General features: G+C 41.1%; 1 protein-coding gene across 4 annotated transcripts in view; it reads right to left on the bottom strand.

Moving 5' to 3' along the window:
• Window positions 1-683: 683 nt before the first annotated feature.
• Window positions 684-19,555, bottom strand: part of MKX (mohawk homeobox) — a 48,950-nt gene continuing 30,078 nt past the window's right edge. For all 4 annotated transcript variants that reach the window (XM_063324588.1, XM_063324585.1, XM_063324589.1 and 1 more), the window contains exons 6-7: window positions 3,402-3,435; window positions 684-3,292 (exon numbers count right to left, since the gene is read on the bottom strand). In XM_063324588.1, the coding sequence (XP_063180658.1) occupies window positions 3,106-3,292; window positions 3,402-3,435 (221 nt within the window). In that variant the 3' untranslated portion in view covers window positions 684-3,105. The remainder of the gene's footprint in view (window positions 3,293-3,401; window positions 3,436-19,555) is intronic.

Below are 19,555 nucleotides of genomic sequence, written 5' to 3'. Positions count from 1 at the left end.
GCCACAGATGTTACAGCAGTATACCCATATCACGGATAAGCAGGACATAAAACCTGAAAGTGCCAATTGCCCACCAAAACCTTAATTATCACCCCTCCCATGCAACTGGAGGAACTTTGCTGAGGCACAAAAGTTAGGAGACCAGTTGTACTGGGCTCTCATTAGTATGAGCACTGAACTTCCAGATGGGCTGACTGCATCTCCTTCTCCACCAAGGCTGCACAAACAGACCGTATCGGTACATGGTACTGCAGACAAATGTAGCCTGCAATAAAAAAAAAAAACAACCTAAACAACCAAAGTCTTTCACAGCTCACGGACCTTCACCAGTGACTGAGGACGGTGATTAGCTATGGCTTCCCTCTGCACTCCTCCAATGTGGAGGATTTATAAGCATCATGCCATGTTGTCATTAGCAGTCATTAGCGTAAACTTGCCGAACAGTCATTTTCATCAGGGATGTGCTAAACTACTTCACATAACTGTGCACCACGAGGTGTATTAATCAACAGACCAGCATTCCTCTTTTGTCTTTGCCTCTCGCATGCTTGTATTGCAGTATAGAGAAACCCCGACTATAATAGGAAACCAGAAATGCAAATGACTAAGGACAGATAAATGAATATTTAATTCAAACCAACAAGATGTTGTTTGCAGTTATTTATTTTACTAAAATGGTTACATATGTTGAAACAAAGAAGAGCAATAGTAATAATGTTTGTTTTTCCAATATCATAAATAATTATTGAGTCTTCATTAGCTGTTGGCTCAGCACTGATCATGATTTTTGTTATTTAAAAAAAGACACACACATATTCATTAGAATTTGTGTTTTCAGAAAACTCTAAAGCAGCAGTAGAAAAAAAAATAAATTAAAGGAAATGGTAACAAGAAATTATGCCAAGTATTTCTTAAATTTAAAACCCACTTGATGTGTTTTACAGATTATTCTTTGTGCTTTGATCGTTTAAAAAAAGTACCATGAACAAGTTGTTTATACAATGGCTTGTCTTCTCCAGTTTTACTCCAGAGAAGTCCCCAAAAGTACCTTTTTTACATGACAAATTTTGTTGTCTTTTATACAGACAAAACCACCGTGAATATTTCTAACAGAAAAAGTTTGTCAAAACCATCAATTTATTGTCACAAAATATTTAATACCAGAATAACTTACAATAGTATGAACAAAAGTGAAGTATTAACTCTCCGCTATTAGTTATAAACTCACATTATTATGTCAAAATCCAGTAAAGTATCAAAAATTAATGTCATGGAATCTTAGACATACAATGATGCAAGTCAGTAAAACATATACTTCAACTGTTCATACAGTCATGACATACATTTCTTGCTTGGCACTTTAAGTCAATGCAAATCAGCAATTTAGAAAACAAAGTAAAAATATATATGTACAAAATATTTTCATATCAAATCATTTTCATTGTACACTAAATAAACCCAACAACATGTTATGTTACATCAAGAAGTTTCCTAAGAAGTCACACCAAGGCTGATACTTGCAATGTATCTATCTTGACTATTTTAGTGCAACTGGAACAGCCTCTACTTGCAAGTTAGTGTCATCATTAGCACAGTCCTGCTTCCATTGAAGTGGGAGTTCTGCCATGAAACTCAGTGGGAGCAGGACTAAAGTCTTGTCTTGTTCATTGATGGCTCACCAAAAAGGGAAACAAGGAAAGGGGTAAGTAGGAAAGAACCTGACAGGATACCCACAGGAAAAAAAATCCAAATCCTAGCAACAATCAGCTCTTTTCCAGTTTTCCGTAACTGATTCAGTATAACTTGGTTTTGACTTTGCCACTGTTTATTCAAGCACCGTAAACCTCATTAGACTATTGTTATATGACTTCAGAATAACTTGTACAGCTCCCAATAAAACGTAAAAATAAACCTGGTTTTATGCCAGTCATTACACTCAATAGCAGTCAAGTTTAGAGAAATGGCATTTAATACATGGTTTAGTATCTACTTAAAACCCTCCCACCTTAAATATTGAGATTTTTCAATGTTTCACTTCCCATTTGTGTTTCTAGTTTGGGCTTTGATAGTTTATATTACAGCTTTTTCTCACTGAAATGTGAACTGTCAATCAACTGTCCTCATTTATGCAGTACCTACAAAATAAAAATATTTAAACCACATTAAAGTAGTAAGTTCCACCATGGAAACTTTTTTTAGCTCCACTGCAAATAATAGATGGCACTATAGATTTAGTTTTGTACACGAAGAAATCAATTTTACTTCTACCATAACCTCAGTAAGTCACTAGCAAAGCTTTAAAATTATAAGAATTCAACTTGAATTTACAGCTAGTCTGGTTAGAACCTTCTCAACTACAAATCTTTAATAAGCAACATAGCTGGGAGCGTATGTATAAATTCAAAATAATCTGAACAATTAACTTATTTCCTAAATTTGTGTGTTCTAGAGTATTGCACTTTTCAAAGGAATGATTTTGGTATTTTAATATACTGCATATACAGGTAAGAAACATGCATAACAACCTCATTGTCACTTTGACAAAACATACTGTACAATTTTTATAACACTGTTGATTAAAAAAAAGAGAGAGAAAATGATGTAACAATTTCATTAAGACTCGTCAGTTGGTACAAGTCAAATAAGCACAAGTCTCCAGGGCCTCCAGCAGTACTGTGTTTAGCCCTGGGCTGCTTAAGCCCACTTGGAATAATATACAAAGTTTAAGCAATATGGCATTGTCATTTTGAGGCATAATACTGTTGTACTATGCCCACGTTATAGCTTATTTTTTGAAAGCAAGGCACTTACTGTAATAGCAATGCGAACATCTTATGCGCACTTTGATTAACATAAAATAAGTTAATGTTTTGATAAAAACAGTTTTTTTATAATTTACATGCCTTTTATAGAAGCAATTGAACATTTCATTTAATACAATGAAAACGTCTGAGTCAGAAGGAACGTTATTTTTTCAAACCGACCATACTGTAAAAGGGGGCCTATTTTCCACATTTGCCTCATATCTGTGAATCTGATTTTCATGAAAACCAATCCTGCGAGGAAAATGTCCGTTTGACAGGAAAAAGAAAAAGGACCCATCTCTTAAAACTGCTGAACTAATGGCACTTTAACAGTCTTTACTTCTGATATATGTGATGATTTCTGAATGATGCAGCTGGTAGTTCCCTGCAGTTTATCCTTCCCCTGGGCAAGGTTCGTTAGGGCCATAGCTGCGTTGATCTCCTTCCAGTATGTTTCATCTTTGCTGGTTCCTTTTCTGTTAGCTGCGCTAGATTCAAGCAATAACAAATATTTACATGTACAGCTTACATAGCTACGTGATATCAGGAAAACTGTAATAATTATTATTTTGGAAAACTGTGAAGTCCCTTACTCACCTTTCACACTTATTTGGTCCATTCTCCAGAGTTTCTGAAAACAGAAAAAAAAATTGATGCCTCTTTTCTTTTAATAGTTTTTAAAACAAGCAAGTTCATGGAACAGGCACATAGAAAAATAACCCAAGATTAATTCCAAAATTCATACCAGATTTCCAAATAAAATTTTTGTTTAGACACATCTAAAGGGTCTGCTTCACACAAGGGTCTGCCTGGAGAAATCTACACCAAGCTCAGAGCAGGGCACATGGCAAAAGTAAGTGCTTTGGGGAAATTTCAACTGTGCGGATGTTCCTAAGACAGAAATAGGCTTTGGTGAGGCAGAACTTCACTGACCCTCGCCAGAACAGCACTGGCAGAACCGGTGCTGAACCCCGCCCAGCGCATCCCACACCAGCCCTGTCCGGGAAAAAGGATTTTGGTTATTTTGGCAATGGTGAGAATAAAGCTGGTCTTGGAGGTTCACCCACATTTTACAGCGTGATAGAGCTAGTTTTTCAAAACATAAATCACAAGGACATACGGACTTGCAAAACCTAAAAATAAAAATCAGCTTCATTGCCCTTCAGTGAATGCCTTCTTGTATGTGCTAAAAATAGGACTTTCACCCATATACAGATGATGTGTGTGGTTTTTAATGCGCCCCTTGCCCAGGCTGCGACTCAGTCACAGAGGCAGGCTGAGAAGGGTACAAGTAACAAGCACACCTGGTTAACAGCCTTCAAAGATGAAATTGCATCACAGGCATAAGCTACACTTTCCCATCAAGAGTCACATTTGTTCATTCATTAAGTCCTCACGTCGCTGAGAAGCCAGAAATATTTACCAGGCAGAAATGTATAAGCTTTATTCAGTGGGCTTGCTATCCTGACACAGAAACGCATTATAGGGGAGCGAGAAGCCGTGCCCTACTGCAATACCTACGGAGAACCAGTCAAACAAAAGAAACAGCAACAGCATGAGCACTAATGGCTACAGGACCCAAAAAGCTCCCAAACGCAGCATAATTCTCATAATGTAATGCACCTCTTTATGAACTAGATTCCCAACTAAAAATCAACCTTGTTGCTAGATTTTCATCAGATTATTAATTAAAAGTTGATCTTTTCTTTACGCAGAGCTTCCAGCCGTCAATCACATTGCAACCCTTGGTAGTTCTCCACTTATGCCCACCACCGACCAGCAGCCCGTTTTCTCACACAGCCAACCCGTGTCAAAAAACTCAGCCCAGCCGCACTCCCCAGCACTTGGAGGTGACCACTGAAGACCACAGCCTCACCAAAGAAATGCAGGGAGGCCAGCTGTAATTTCAGAGGTCGGATGTTTGCCAAGCTGTTTGATTTAGCAGGCCTCCATCCTGTTGCAAAACAGCTTTATAAATAAATGTCCAAAAGTGACCAAGGTTTACATTTTGTTCCAAGAGAGCACATCTTAAATCACTATCTCTTAAGCTCTCCTAGATCAACGCTTGAATGGGATTCAAGAGGAGGAAGTTCAACCTATACAGAGGAGAGGGAAACGAACGAAAAAAGAAACCATTTTATCCAGGGAGAGGTATTGCGTGATACCAAAAGTCTCCTTCTTCATGCTGTACTTGGCTACAAATAATTTTTCATCCCTGCTTCATTTTTTTTTTAAATAGAGACAATTTTAAAGAGGAGGTTTAGGACTGAATAGGTCAGTAGGTATAGAAATGGAAATGGTAAGTAATAGAGAATGTCGTTGCCAGAGCAAACCTGGATATAAATACACCTCTCTCAAGCATCTGTCAGTTTCTTTTGCTGTGGAAAATATTTCCTACGAACAAAAAAATTGCTTGTACAAACTTCTGAAGAAAGTAGGTGTGAATGGTGACACACATTCCAATTCCAGCGTTTATTTGAAGGAGTATTTGCAAATATTTTTTACTGGTGTTTAGCCAACTCTAAAAGAAAGTGGCTTGCCCATGGTATATAAAAGCTAAAATATACAATCCAGAGGCAGAGCTACCCATTCTTTAACTTTGCTGAAGATTTTTCCTGAATTACAAGTCTTTTTTTATTCCATTCAGATTTTATTTTTTTTCAAACAAATAATTTATGTCAAAGAAACTCGAAACTGGGTTACAATAAAACCATCATTGATAATTTGCAAAGCTCTTGCTAATAACTGCTGTAAAAGCATGTTAGTACAATGAAGTCTTAAAATCCATCATTTCAAAGCACAGGTCCTGTTTTTCTTGCCAAAAATCCTTTTCTGCTATACCAAACTCTTGACAGCATATCTCAGTTTGCATGACCATAGCGTCCAAGCGGCTCACATACGCCTGAACAGCCCTTGGTGAAGGAAATAAGTATTACTACCATTTTTTTTGGATGGGAATAACCATCTTGAGAGAAACAAAGACCATTTACCATGCTCTCCTTGGCATCTTGCCGATGAAACCAACTTGATCCAACTCAAAAGGAAGAGCAGTGTTCACCTTGCCATGAACCTGCCATCCAACTCATGTATTTATCCAGGTTAGTTGTCCAGACTCCGTTCACAAACACCAGGCATGCCCTCCAAGAAGGGGTTTCAGCCCACCCATCTAACGCCACAGTCCAACATCCCTGGGTGCTGCTGCAAAACCAGATTGTGAAGCCTTCTTCCATGGCCATGTCCTCCCACTGTTGCCCTTTGGTAGCATTAACATCCATGTGGAAATGCTGTGAGCTGGATGAGGAAGGACCATATCTCTCCTTTGGAGATTAAACTGATGGTGTAACTACAACCTTAACTGCTTGGCTCAGCCCGGAAGGATCACAATCTGGCCATGTCTGTCTCTTCACTGACAAGAGAGGGAATGTAGATGACAGAATTTTATGAAGTTTAAAATATAAAAGGTGAATCTTGCTCGACATTTTGCTTTTTCTCCATCTTTTGCAATCTACCTGCTCTACCCCCAACTACTAATTGAAGCTTTTGATAATTAAAGCTTTTGATATTTGACATACCTGCGCAACAATTGCAAAGTATATTTCAACTGTAAAAGCAACATTTTGGCGAGACTGCTTCATGAATATAACCAAACAGCATTCTCAATGCGGAAAGTGTTTGAGTTCTTGACCATCGCACAACATATTCCTTTATTTCTTCTCTCAGGCAGTGAGGAAATGGCACTGGGACTCGGTAACATCTCTGGAAATGGTGACGGAAGGAATGGAAAAATGATGCAGCATACTGAACCTCACTGAGCAGCCTCAGCTAAGGACTCACCCCAGAGCAAGTGCTGATGGGCAGACCTCCCACTTCACTCATGAGCCCTCTCTCACTACATGAGAGGCAGCACTTTATAAAAGGTACCAAGGATGCTCCATAGCTGCCCTCTCCAAGCACTGTCACCTCCAGTCTCTCCTGAAAGTGTGGTCATTAGTTGGATCAAGGCAGCCTGTGGCACAAATTTCAAACCCTACAGACTTGTCAAGCTTAGATCAAGACAAGTGACTCCAGAGAAAGCCAATGCTGATGTATTATTATATTCACACTGTTCCCAAGACTTATTTGATAGGTAAGTTTATCAACAGCATACCACTGGCCAGCAAAAATAACTTTACTAAACAAATTACAGTTGTGCTCAATAGCATATTTATTAATTGAAACCCAAAAAGAAGCTGCTGCTGAAGGTGTTCTGTTCTGTCTCAGAAAGCAATGTGTTTCTTATGAAAGGATGTTGATAGGCTTTCAGCATATATTGAGGTCCTACAGTAAGTCTCTTTAATATTAAACGTCAGAAACATCTTTTCGTTACAAGTTTGGAAATGACTTAAAACAGCGGTCGTTTGCTGTACAACTGGAAAGTTTTAAGCACTATGAAAATGGAAACTCAATCATTTAAAATTACGGATTGTCATTTATACCTCACTTTCTGGTGCTTCATTCTGCTCCCAGTTGCAAGCATCCAGAGAATCAGCTTTTGCCTCGCCAGGAATGTCTCATTCTGCTCTCACCATCCGCCCAAAGAAACCAGCAAGGCAGGATATTTGTTCCCTCTTGTTTATAATAGGAAGTCACTATAAATCACTTACCAATGGAATCCTGTATACCTTTCCATTAGTTTGAGTTTTCGGTATACAGTTTACTGTAGCACGCAGTGCCAAGAGTGTAGTCACTGGACAATACCAGCTTTGTGATACAGTATGGTATTTTTCAGGACTCACATAATTATTAATAATATATGTAGCATATATTATTTTTTTTTCGCCACGAAATTTCTTCATAAATATTCACTGGCTGATCGTGACAACTCTCTTGCAAGGTAGCTTGCAGTCCTGTTTTAGCGGAGATGGAAATGAGTCTCAGAAGTCCAAAGACAACATGCCTAGGCAATACTTTGACCATTTCAAAAGCATTTAAGAGCAGAATTTTCCAGGATTCTCCTATATTTAAAATGTTTCCCTTTGTTTTTCTGCTGTCAGAAAGGCCCACCTGAAGAAAATAAACGCCAGGGTTCTTGCAGGCAAACCATCCTTAAACTAGACAACAGCATCACTTACCTCCAGTACATTGACATTACGCCTGACTGTTTTCAAAATAATGTACAAATAATTCACAAGAAGATATATATCTAAGTACATACACAGTGTTCTTTTACATACTGTATCCAGTATTAGAGAAGAAAGCCAGAGCATGAAAGCCGTAGCACATATGTCTACTCCAGTTTACAACATACAAAGACTCTGGCTACACGGCACATTCAAATATATCAGGACAATTCAGACCCTCACAGTTTGCCGAGTCCAGACTAATAACTTTTATATACTTGGATGACTTCAGGGGTGTGCTAAATAATGTTAATTACAGTTACGTTTTATTCTTTGGATCTAAGATTTCTGACCTAAGAATATCACACGTGTGTGGTGATGAACTGACCTTACCTAAAGGCCCTGCCGGGAACAGCAAAGGAAAGACCGACCACTTACGTAGGACCAAGAAGCATCCACGTTGCTCCCCCGCTCGGTGTTATATACAGCTCAAGTCGAACCGTGACAACTGGCTTGAAACCCTGCTTTGTGTTATCAGGTAACACTGACAAAGCAAAGATGGCTTGAAACCAACAGGGGAAAGAACGTGTGAATGAGGGAACGAGACAGAGACGAAAGGGTACAGAACATTATGTAGTGGGGAAAAAATGGACGTGGAAGTCAAGACACAGTAGGTCAGTCCCACATGACCATCGTATTTCTTAAAGCTACTTAAACGTGTACAGATTCCTGATGAATTACACACCTTCTACTCTAGCTCAAAATGGAGGGGGGGGAAAAGAACTGCTGGCCCCAAATGGTGAACACTATAAAATATTTGTTGGTTCAGTAAAAGGTCCCATATAACTTATCTTCATTTTAAAATTGGCAGTGTTATTCAGCTGTTTCTCTCCCTGCCTCTCCTGAACTTACTTTTGTTGGTTTTGGAGACTCTGGCTTAACATGTGTTGACCAGCATTTTCAAAACAAGCAAGAGGAGGAAAAAGAGGGAGGAACAGGAAATAAATCGGGGCAGCTGAATGAAAAATGACGTTTACATGTGTGAGTGAATCAGTGGTGAGATGAGGTATTTCTGTAGGTCACACACACACACACACACCCCTTGACTGTAGTATTTTCCAAACCACAATTTCAGGGCACATAAGACTTTCAGATCTCTGGTTCTCCAAGAATAAAATTGGGTTAACCGGAGTTAATATCCCTGTGCATTGACACAGCTCCTTTCCTCCCGAAGGATCCCAAACTAACTAATCATACAACATCACTAACTTTTACCCACATCTGGGGCGGGAGGGTGGCTTAGCACAGGCTGCTCAGCAGCGCAAGGCAGGGGAAACTGTAGCTCACCAGGCCAGGCCCTTTCCTCTTACAAGAAATGTCATTTAATCTTGGTACAAAGACTGTAGCACCTTTGAAAAACCCAGGCACAGCAAACCTCAAACTCCCCTAGCTTGAATTGGAGGAGGCAGGAGTTGGCCTTCCCATGCTTACACTTGCAGTGATCCCATTTTGAGCCTGATGTGAACAGACAACTGAGTTTCTGAATGCAGATACCGTTCAGTCAGAGACCCACATTACCAAAGGCTTTCCAGACACAGCCAGGACTCATCCGATCCAGCATAGCAACTCTTAAAACCCTTTTCCTTTTGCACCGTCCTCCCAGGCTTCCTCAGGGACACCAGACCTATTAAGGATGAATTACAGAGAAGCAAAGACAGGAAAGCTTGTGCTGGAAGAGACTCCAAACCACAGAGTCTCCTACAGAAACATTCCCCAAACTCGCCCTGGTGGCTGACCTCCTGCAGACCCCAGGCCACCTCCACACAGGATCCACTCCACGTTGTCCCTCGTGAAGCCACTCTGGCCTGGAGCACGTCCTGGACTGGAAAGGTCCATGTGAAACTGCCCGGTGGGGACTGGCAGCACTTGTGCAGCAGAGGCTTTTGGTGGAGGGATGAAAGTCCCTGTTCGAGCTTCAGATGGCCTGTGGCTGAAGACACAGTGAGGCACTGCGACCTGGAAGTGCATGTGATACCAACGGCAGCTGCTCCAATCTCGGGGGGGTACCGCATTGCTACTGACAAAGATTTATTATCATGTCCTTTTGTTGGATGGGAGGAGGAAAGCTGTCAGAAACTTGCAGGAACAAGGTCTAGGCCCAGGCTCTAGAGAAAACTCTTTTTCAACAAAGCTTTCATTTACCACTGCTCTCTCTTTCTTACGGGCAGAGGTTATGGAGCAGCTTGTAATGAAGTCACCCCCACAACCCTGTTACCTCATTCCTTTGGCTTCACAGTGACACCAAGTATAACAACTGACCTGTCATCAGCTGTTACGTCCCTTCAAACGTACAAATTGCATGATGATAATTTATGTCCACAGTGACAGCTAGAGTGAATATTTCCCCCCGTTCTCCCACATATTTTTTACCAGGAACAGCTTTAGTCCTGCTCTGACCTCTTCTGTTAAGACCCATAGGTTGGGTCTTGCCAATGTTGGCAATATCCCTTTGACATCACACCTCAGACCAAGCTTTTCAGGGAAATCTGTCTTTGAAATTTGCTTCTTGCATCAAAATATCAGATATAAGCTTTAACTGGTACCACTCAAGTTTTTTTCCCCAAGTACCTGGGAACTTGAAGATTTTTTTTCCCTGTGCAGCCTGGAGCCTGCTGAAGTGGGAGTAGGCATCTAGTTACATTTTAATACATGTGATTTTTATAAAATGAGTGTACATGCCCACAGAGACTGGGATAGGTGTATTTTATAAACCATAAAAGAGAATTGAGTTTGCAGGTCTATATTAACATTTGCATTAATAAGTGCCCTGAAAGCCCCACATAATAGTAGGCACGGTGCAAATGGTCTTACAGTCTTGGGCTATGCACCTGCATGTAAGAATTTATGAGTTAGCAAACTAGATACAAACCTGGTCTAAATCACTTCATTGTTCGGGCTGTCACGGCTGGCTCTAAATTTCCCATGACCAGTGACAGTGTGTTCTCCTTGGTGAGATGCAGGGCACTGTTTGAGACTTGTTTTCTTAGCCAGACTTTAGCAGGGCTTATAATGGGAGTCGGGGCTGTGTAGTGTTGGAGGCGAGTTGTTAACGAACTGACGGTTATACGGTATTATGTTCTTTTCAAGTTTGCTGCAAAGCTGACTGAAATCAAATCTTTCCTCATTGAGTTGGCATGTAATTAATAGTGTAATGTTGTCAGATTCCTTGGTGATGGTCTCCCACAAGCATTTCATAATGGATAAACAAATATCTGACCTAGGCTTCTTTTTTCTGGGTGTTATTTAGAAAGGGATTTACAGCACGTGCTGTGCTGACTGGAAGGATGAAGTCGTTAGCCCTCCTATTGCAAACCCTTATGGGTTAACAGTAAAAACCTAGTTAGGCAGCAGGGAAGGGGGAGGGTGAAATAAAGAAAAGAGGAAAAAGGAGAAGAGGAAGAAAAACCAAGAAATAAAGGAAAGGGCACGGGAGATGTTTAAGAAAAGGAAATGAGAAAATGACAAATGAAGATTCATTAGGGAAAAGAAGAGGAAGGAGTATGACAGGAGAAAACATATCACTGTGTTAGTTTTCTTTATTTTTAATATAAAAATATCCTTTTCCCACCCAGCAATCTCGTTGTTGTGCAGGCAGGCACGTTCAGGCTTTCACTCTGGATCTAAAAAGTTTAATTGGGAGCTCTTAAAGCCCAAAATAAGGCTTTAAAAGTAAAAAGCTAAAGTCAAATGCAGCCAGGGTAAGCACTATTACACTCCAACCCGATTGTTTTTCATTAAAAAAGCGGGGTGAAAGGGAGGGTTTCAAAGCCATATTTCAACCCTAGGCTGACACTACAGCAGTAAAATCTGATTTTGTTATGCTAGTTGGCTGTGGGTTTGGGAGCAGACCCTACATGTGCGGTGTAACGTTACGATATGAATGCGTGCACACAGGATATTTTCAGAAGCCTCCTGCAGAATTCGGAGAAACGTGCCTCCCGTTCCCGCGGCCCCGCTCCCGGCAGGAGCCAGCTCCTCTCCTGCCCCTGGGAGCCAAGTGGGCTCAGACATGGCATATGCTGCACAAAGGCAATTTAAATTACAAGGTGCTGTATTTTCAGGCAAGTGGAGGAACTTCTCAGTGAATGCCAGAACTGATTGCCAGGGTGTGTTTAGCCAGCAGCATGGAGTAAAGAATGGCTAAGTCTGTCAGGGAGAGGAAATTCACTGTTCCTTTCACTCGCCTGTAAGATAAAGAAGAGACTGACAAATACGACCTTTTTAAACATAGCTACTTCCATCCACTGCATCGAGTACTAGGATGCACACAATACTTATGCGCAAATACTAAACCCCAGGTGCCTAAGTTGTGTTCCAAACTTAACGTTCTCTGTGCGATCACGAGCATAAAAATTCAAGCAGCTTGTAAGGAAATACATAGGCACATAGAGGGCTCCAACAGCCAAACAGCCGTAAAAACGGCTGTAGGCTCCTAAAGAGCCTCACGGTAACCCAGACAACTGTTGCACACAGATCCTACAAATCAAGGGATTACATGTGAAATTTTAAAAATTATTTATAAGGAGATACAGATATATTCATAGGTATATACCTGTATCTGCTGGGAATGGCTAAGTAATTTGTCTTCCCACTAAGCATACTTTAAATGCAGCTGAGTACAGTCACATGTGGCATTTTCTGTGGTTGCTGCCACCCCGAAGGCACAGGATGGACGTGCTCCGGGGCCAAACCCAGAGCAGTGGTGAGACCTTGCCACACACAACTTCAGTGCCATGGCACAGCAGCTCCAAGGCTGTTGTAGGAGGGGAATGCAAGAAGATAAAAAATAGTCAGATGGATTTAATGATGCCAAGAAAATCAAGTTAGTGATGGACAGTCTCTCTGCTTGTGCTACAGGTTTCTGTGGGGCTGGATGAGCTGTTGTAACCGACCTTTTCACAGATGCCACAGTACATTTCCCCATCTCTGGACCCCAACTCGAGAGCCCGGGCTCCCACCTTCAGCAGTGCTGAGCACTTGCAGGTGCAAATGGGGTCAACAAGAGCTGTGCTTCGAATGTATAAAGAGCCACAAAATCGTAAGCATCCAACAAGGTCTTAGGTACCTAAAATGACTTCAAATTGTAATTGTTCAGTGCCTCAGTTGCCCATTTGTGAAATCCTACAGACATCTTATGAGAACAACTTTATTAAAGTTTGTGAAGGACAGGACGGAGAGTACCAAATGGCACTGAACAGCACATCACAAAATTAATCATCCTGTGCTCAGAGATGCTCAGCTGTGTTCAGGTTAGTGTTCTGCTGGTAGAGAAGTGAGCTGGGTTTTGAGGCTTCTTTCAAACTGGGCCAGCTCACATCTCTTTCCTCACCTAGCTAGAAATGTGATGGGAACCCCTTTATTTATCATCCTGAAGAATTACAGGAAATTATACAGAAAGCTGTTGTCACACACCTCCCTGACCGTATGCAGAATAACCAGCAGAAATAAATGTTGCTGAGTGAGCCCCAGGGGGAATTATTCTCCTGTGGATTAATCTCACCTCCGATTGCACAAAAATGATTTTAGTGCTTGATTGTATTTATTTTGAGTCAAGCTTTTAGTTCTGCTCCCTTTGCTTTCCCTTGTGAAGCTACTGCAGTCTTCATGTTCCTGCTCCCCACAACTTGCACTGTTATTATTTCCATTACAGGATTTCTTCCCAAAACTAAATATTCCCAGACACCTTCTGAACAGGCCCTCAGAGATTCTAGTAAACTGGGAGGTATCTCAAGAAGGGCTGTGTTTTCAGTTTTCCTATTCACCAGGCAGGTGAGAGCGCAGCAAACCAGGCAAAAAGGGGGAAGGCTCTTGGAGCAGGAGAATTGCCTTCCCAGAATTATTCAGGAAGGTGTACCCATTTGCTAAAAGGTTTTGAGGAAGCAGAAACACCTCCTCCTTCTCCAAACATCACCTTGTATTTACAAATGGTTTGAATCCTAGCGCAGTGCAATTTCAATGGCTCAGCAGGAGAGTCATACTTAGAAGATCTCAAAGACTACCCTGGTTACCGTGAAGATTGGTGTAGTGTAATAAATCAGCCAGACCGAGCTTGAATCCTCAAGGAGCAGGACAACCTTAACACTGCAAATGCTCCCTAGCGGGAAGCTGTAAGAGCCTTTCACAGCAGAGTCTTTGCATAAGACGGATGAGGCTCCTGCGCTCCAAAGGAGCACGTGTGGGAGGTCCTGAAACAGTAGTAGGCCGGTATTTAACATTGCAAAGGCCTTGGATGTGAACAGCTTTGTGGAAGAAGATGGAATTGCTCTTTTGGCAAAACATGTGAAACTGTCTGTGATAACGGGAATGAGAGCAAGGATGACTGAACAAATATTTGCAGTGAGTGCCTTGTCAGGACAGAGGAATTGCTACTGATATGATCTTTACTTTCAATGTTACTACTTCTGACAGTCTTACAGACTTTGCAGATGTTTATTGGCCACTAAATCATTCTTCAAGAATGTTGGCTCCGTTCCCAAACCTGAAGAGCCTGAATGTGAAGGGGTTTGTTATTCAGCACACACTGCTGCTTTTGGAGACAGTGAGTTTCAAGAAACCAGCGGGGAAGCGTCGTCAACTGATAACGACACGGGACTGAATTCAGACGTCTCAGCACTGGGGGCCTCAGACGTTGAGGTATGCCTGAGCCAATGTGCACCACGTAGCGGGGCAGCGTCTATCCACGTGGCACAGCAATGCTGTGCCACATTAACGGGCCTATATTGTAGCAAAGATTGCTGCGGAGAGACAGGGCTCACTAGCTCATCCTGACCTTGATATACTGTTTGCAGTTCTTGGTATAGCACAATTGCATGAATTTCGGGGCCTCTGTAAAACTCACTCCGTGATGCTGCAGAGATTATCACTGTTCCCTTCATCTCCTCTAATTCTAGGACCCGCCGCATAACAACGAGGCGTATTCAAACCCTCTGCCATTCATCCCAGGAAGAGCAGCTCGCAAAGATGCAATCACTGAGCTGTAGAGGACCCCGAGCCACAATATTTCAAGCCAAACAAATTTGCTTTCCAATAGAGAGTATCTGAACCGTGGGCAATATGCCCAGGCTGTTTCTCTGAGTGAAGATGCCGATGCTCTGAGATCACTGCAAACAGCTCTCACCTGAAAAAGCTACACTGGCCACTGGAAACTATACATAAATAGCAACTACACCAAAAGAGCCGTAATGATAATTGTGACAGTAGTAACACATATCTTTTGAATCATGAGTGACAAAAAGCAATCCATGCCTTTGTACTAATAAGATGACAAATTATCGAGGGACAATGTATTATTACCACAGGGGAAAAATGTATTATCCAGAACTATTAAACATATTTCTCCCAAAAAGGCACTGATTGCTTTGACCAGCATAGCCCAAGACACAATAGTGGACATGATTTAACAACAGTTAAAGCCAATAGCCTCCTCTAAAACCTAATTGAATTGCTGGCTATCAGCCTCCAAGATCAAAGACAATGTTATCTAAAGCAGCCCCTCATAACATTTTTCCCCCAAATAGAGTGAATACTGTTTGTTTAAAAATGTCAGGTTGGTGCAAACGTAGGGTGCTTCAAAAATATGTAAGACAGGTGCAGAAGGCAATAATATCAAATTTACTACATATTTGTTTTACATTAGCTCATACACGTTTTCCTGGAAGTCAGATTTCTTTTAGGGAATTCTCTCCTGCAGCAGTTTGCTATATCAGACTTAAAACACACATACATATTTATAGTAAAGCCATATGGTATTTATGGTTAAATCAACTGACATACTTCAAAAAATATGAATTTTGAATAATTTGAAAGATCTGTAGATCAAAAATGACTCAGAAGCTTTATCAGTATGTATAAATAACCAGTCTCCCCTCCCGTCACCATAAATCAAAAAAAACCCTTCACTCAGCAGGGTTTGCAATCAGGGGCAACGGGGCTACATACATATGCATACAAATACAGAAAACATGTGCATTCATAGAATGCAGTTCCTCATGGATGCAGCTGGAAATCACTGTGGACTTTTTGCTCAAGGAGCAACCAAATTAACTTCATCTCAGAGCAACTCACACTTCTGCAATTTGCTTCTGTGTCTTCCCTGACCCGCTTAGATGCTTTCCTAAGGGCAAGCAGCATAAGCAACAGTCATGTATTTGTATAGACAGTCTTGCATCCTCCCCTCCCATTTAAAATTCCACTTCTATAGAGAAAAGCAACGAGATAGGAAGCCATGGTTCCAGATATGAATAACATTCATACTTGTTAGGGAATAACTGGTGAAAAAAAATGAGATCCTTTGATCCTCCCCAACACGGTCCAACTCTAGGCTTTGAGCCTTTGGACGGAGGATGAGAGGAGGACTCTGAGCAGCCATGCAAGCCAGGCAGCTATGACACAAAGGCTTTAAGCTCTGTGAACTGAAATGCTGCACATTATCTAATCCATTTTAGAATTGAGATCCAGATCTCAAATTTAGAACCAGGTAACATAAACCACCAACCCCAAATGCAACTCAAGGCTATGTATAACTTCTTAAAATATTCTCCTGACAGCACTTCCTAGGCAACTACCATCTCAGGTAGGAGCATCTTGAGGGCAGCTCAACTCACCCTGAAGGCTGTTGACCAACCATATCCCCCATTGCCACCAAGGCTCTCCTCCTCCTCTTGCAATGCAAACACGGCCGGCTGCCGCACGCTGTGAGAACTCACGGCAAGTCCTGCCTGATGGCCCAAAACTTTGCAGTTAGTACCTGCTTTGCACCCTCCAAACACGCAGAGGCCCACTCCATGGGCTTAGGTGACACCTGGCCCACTCTGGTTTTATTTTTACAAGCCTCATTAGCCTTTGTGGTGAAGCAGAAATCCCAGAATAAGAACCAGGATGATGACACTTTGAGTGTCTGTACCCTTAGCCTCCAAGGAGGAGCTGCCCAGAGAAAACAACAAAGTATCTAAACCCCCTGTCATCAAGGCCTTTTCCAGATGATTTTGGTTAATATTAAGAAGCAGCATTGCTCACCAAGGCCTGGGAGCAGTATCTCCTGCTTTTTTTCTGAAATCTGCATTTCAGTACAGAGAACAAAGTATAGGAACATAAAGAAATGTAAGAAATGTATAGGCATATCGACTGTTTGCAATTCTCAATTAAAATAGCTGCTTAGCCATGTTGTCCTCTTTTCTATCATCTTCTTCCTCTTCCATCTCCCCCCATTTCCAACTGCATCCTCATCTTATTTTTGCTACAATGACAGGGGAAGAGAAAACTGAAGCAAGAAGAGACTTCTGCTGCGGTTCTTTCAAGAAAACACCCAAGACTACCTGCTGGAATGGCACTTGACTTGCAAAGTCAAAGCCATACCGTAGCAACCCATCAATTACAAGGTGCTGTGTATGCTTGGCTGCTGGCATTAAACTATTATTGCTGTAAGAATTTGTTAGAAATTTGAAAAGGGTAATTTCTACCCCCAAAAAAGCAGATTGGGAATTATGACTTGTGGATACAGGGCACAAGGACTTTGGGAAAGTTTCCCCTGGCCACAATGCTGTGCACGTGTCCTACCCCTGAATCTGGTGTGTAAGCTGGTTTGTATACAGCATTTAAAATGAAAAAATATCCCTTCAAAAGAAGTGCCTTGAAACAGAGATATTGGCAATGGATGAGACTCATTTGCTGTAATTACTGAAAGACAGATTTTTGAGCAAGACTCCTATCTGACTTCTGTCCAAAGCCTCCTCGACCAAATGCTGTGGCCTTTAAAATCAAGAGAGCAAAATGCTTTCTGCTTAAATGATTGGTAATGTAAAAGAAGAAAATTTGCATAGCAAAACTAAGGTTTAAATTGTACTCCTGTTTGTCAGTAAAATCAGACTTGTTTCTTTTTGTGTCACAGAGAAAAATAGGACCTGTAGAAAATGTTTAGCAGGACACAAAGTTGTAGAAAAATGGGCAATATGTATAAATGAAAGTACTACTTTTTCAAGGACAATGAAAACAGTGTCTATATACATAGTGGTTTAAAATCTGCCTAAATGCTACGTTTACTTGCACGGCACATTTAAAAAAAAAGCATTTATATTGCAAGGAAAGAGTAGAAAATTTTGTCTGATTAAATAATGAAACCTCAGATGAGTTTACAGCTCTAACTGTTGTTCTTGTTCTTATTGATACGTGCAAGAAATGTTCCTTTACAAAACATTCCTACTTTCTAAGCAGCAGAAAGGATGCTGTCCTTTGGGCAAATGCACACTTTTCATTTATTTGGAAAACAAAAAAAGAAAAAAGAAAACAGAAAAAAATTCTAATCAACACTTGTTAATTTGAAACACTAAAAGTTCTCCCATATTGAAAGCAGATTGCTCTGAAGAAACGCTGATTTTCAAGGTCATAACAGTGCTGGCAAAACTCAAAAAAGTTGTAGTCCAACTTGCTTGTGTTCAGCTGTGTTTACTTAGTCTCAATTTGACAAAAGTCTGCCTCTGATTATACATAGCAGTCATCTGCCCACAGATAAATAGATATTACACAAACGCTTGGAGGGAATGACATTTGGCTACCATTATTTTTGGAATAATTTACTCTGCATCCTGAAGTTAAAACACCAAAATGATTCATAATGTTTTTTGGACGCAAGTATTTCCATTTAATAAATAAATTGACCTGTGTGACCTTTGTGGACTTTATATTGTACACGTTAGTGTATTAAAAAAGGCAATTTATTGTTAAATATTCTGTATGCTTGGACAAGGTGGATTTATACATAATTAAGACCAAAGCCAGTGGCACATCTGGTGCCCTCGCTGCAGCAGGTCAGAGCCCAGCACCTGTGCTGCTGGAGAGGGGGCTCTACCTCAGCTGCACAAGACATCCCACCCCATCGCAACCTGCCAGCAGGCGTCTACTGCTCAGCTCGCTGCAGAGCATGCACCTGCAGCTAAAGCCCACGCTGGCAGAAAACCTAACGGCAGCGCCTGAAATACAAACGTGTTTTCTATTTCAAATGTACCTATTTCAGACGTAAACTTAATAGTTTTCTGCCTATTACTTGTAGAACGAAAAATGAATACATATTGGATGCCAAACTGAAATTTTGCCTTATCCAAGGCGGGTAGCTGTTTCACAACACTTACAAAATAGCTTATATTTTAAAGCAGACCTGCGGTATTTCTCTGATGTGGATAGAAATTTTGTCCAGTTAAAGATATTACTTAGTCTAAGGCATTTTGTGTTATAAATTATTCAGGAATAAGGTAAAGACTTATGAGTAAATTATAGTCCCTACTCCCATGCCTTCCCAGTTCCTAATGCTGTCCCTTGAAGCCCCTGTCAGCTCCCCAACATCAACTACCCCAAAAAGTGCTTCCACGTCAAGCACTGGGAAGTATCCAGGGCAATTCAAAGTCCATGAGGGATATAACTACTGCTGTACATTTGAAGTGGAAGATGTTCATAGAATCATAGAACAGTTTAGGTTGGAAAGGACCTTAAAAATCATCCAGTTCCAATCCCCTGCTGTGGGCAGGGACACCTCCCACTAGACCAGGTTGCCCAAAGCCCCATCCAGCCTGGCCTTGAACACTTCCAGGGATGGGGCATCCA

The sequence above is a fragment of the Chroicocephalus ridibundus genome, chromosome 2 (assembly GCF_963924245.1).
Source record: "Chroicocephalus ridibundus chromosome 2, bChrRid1.1, whole genome shotgun sequence".
Taxonomy (NCBI): domain Eukaryota; kingdom Metazoa; phylum Chordata; class Aves; order Charadriiformes; family Laridae; genus Chroicocephalus; species Chroicocephalus ridibundus.
The sequence above is the reverse complement of the archived record's forward strand: the minus strand, read 5'-3'. Positions and strand labels throughout refer to the sequence as shown.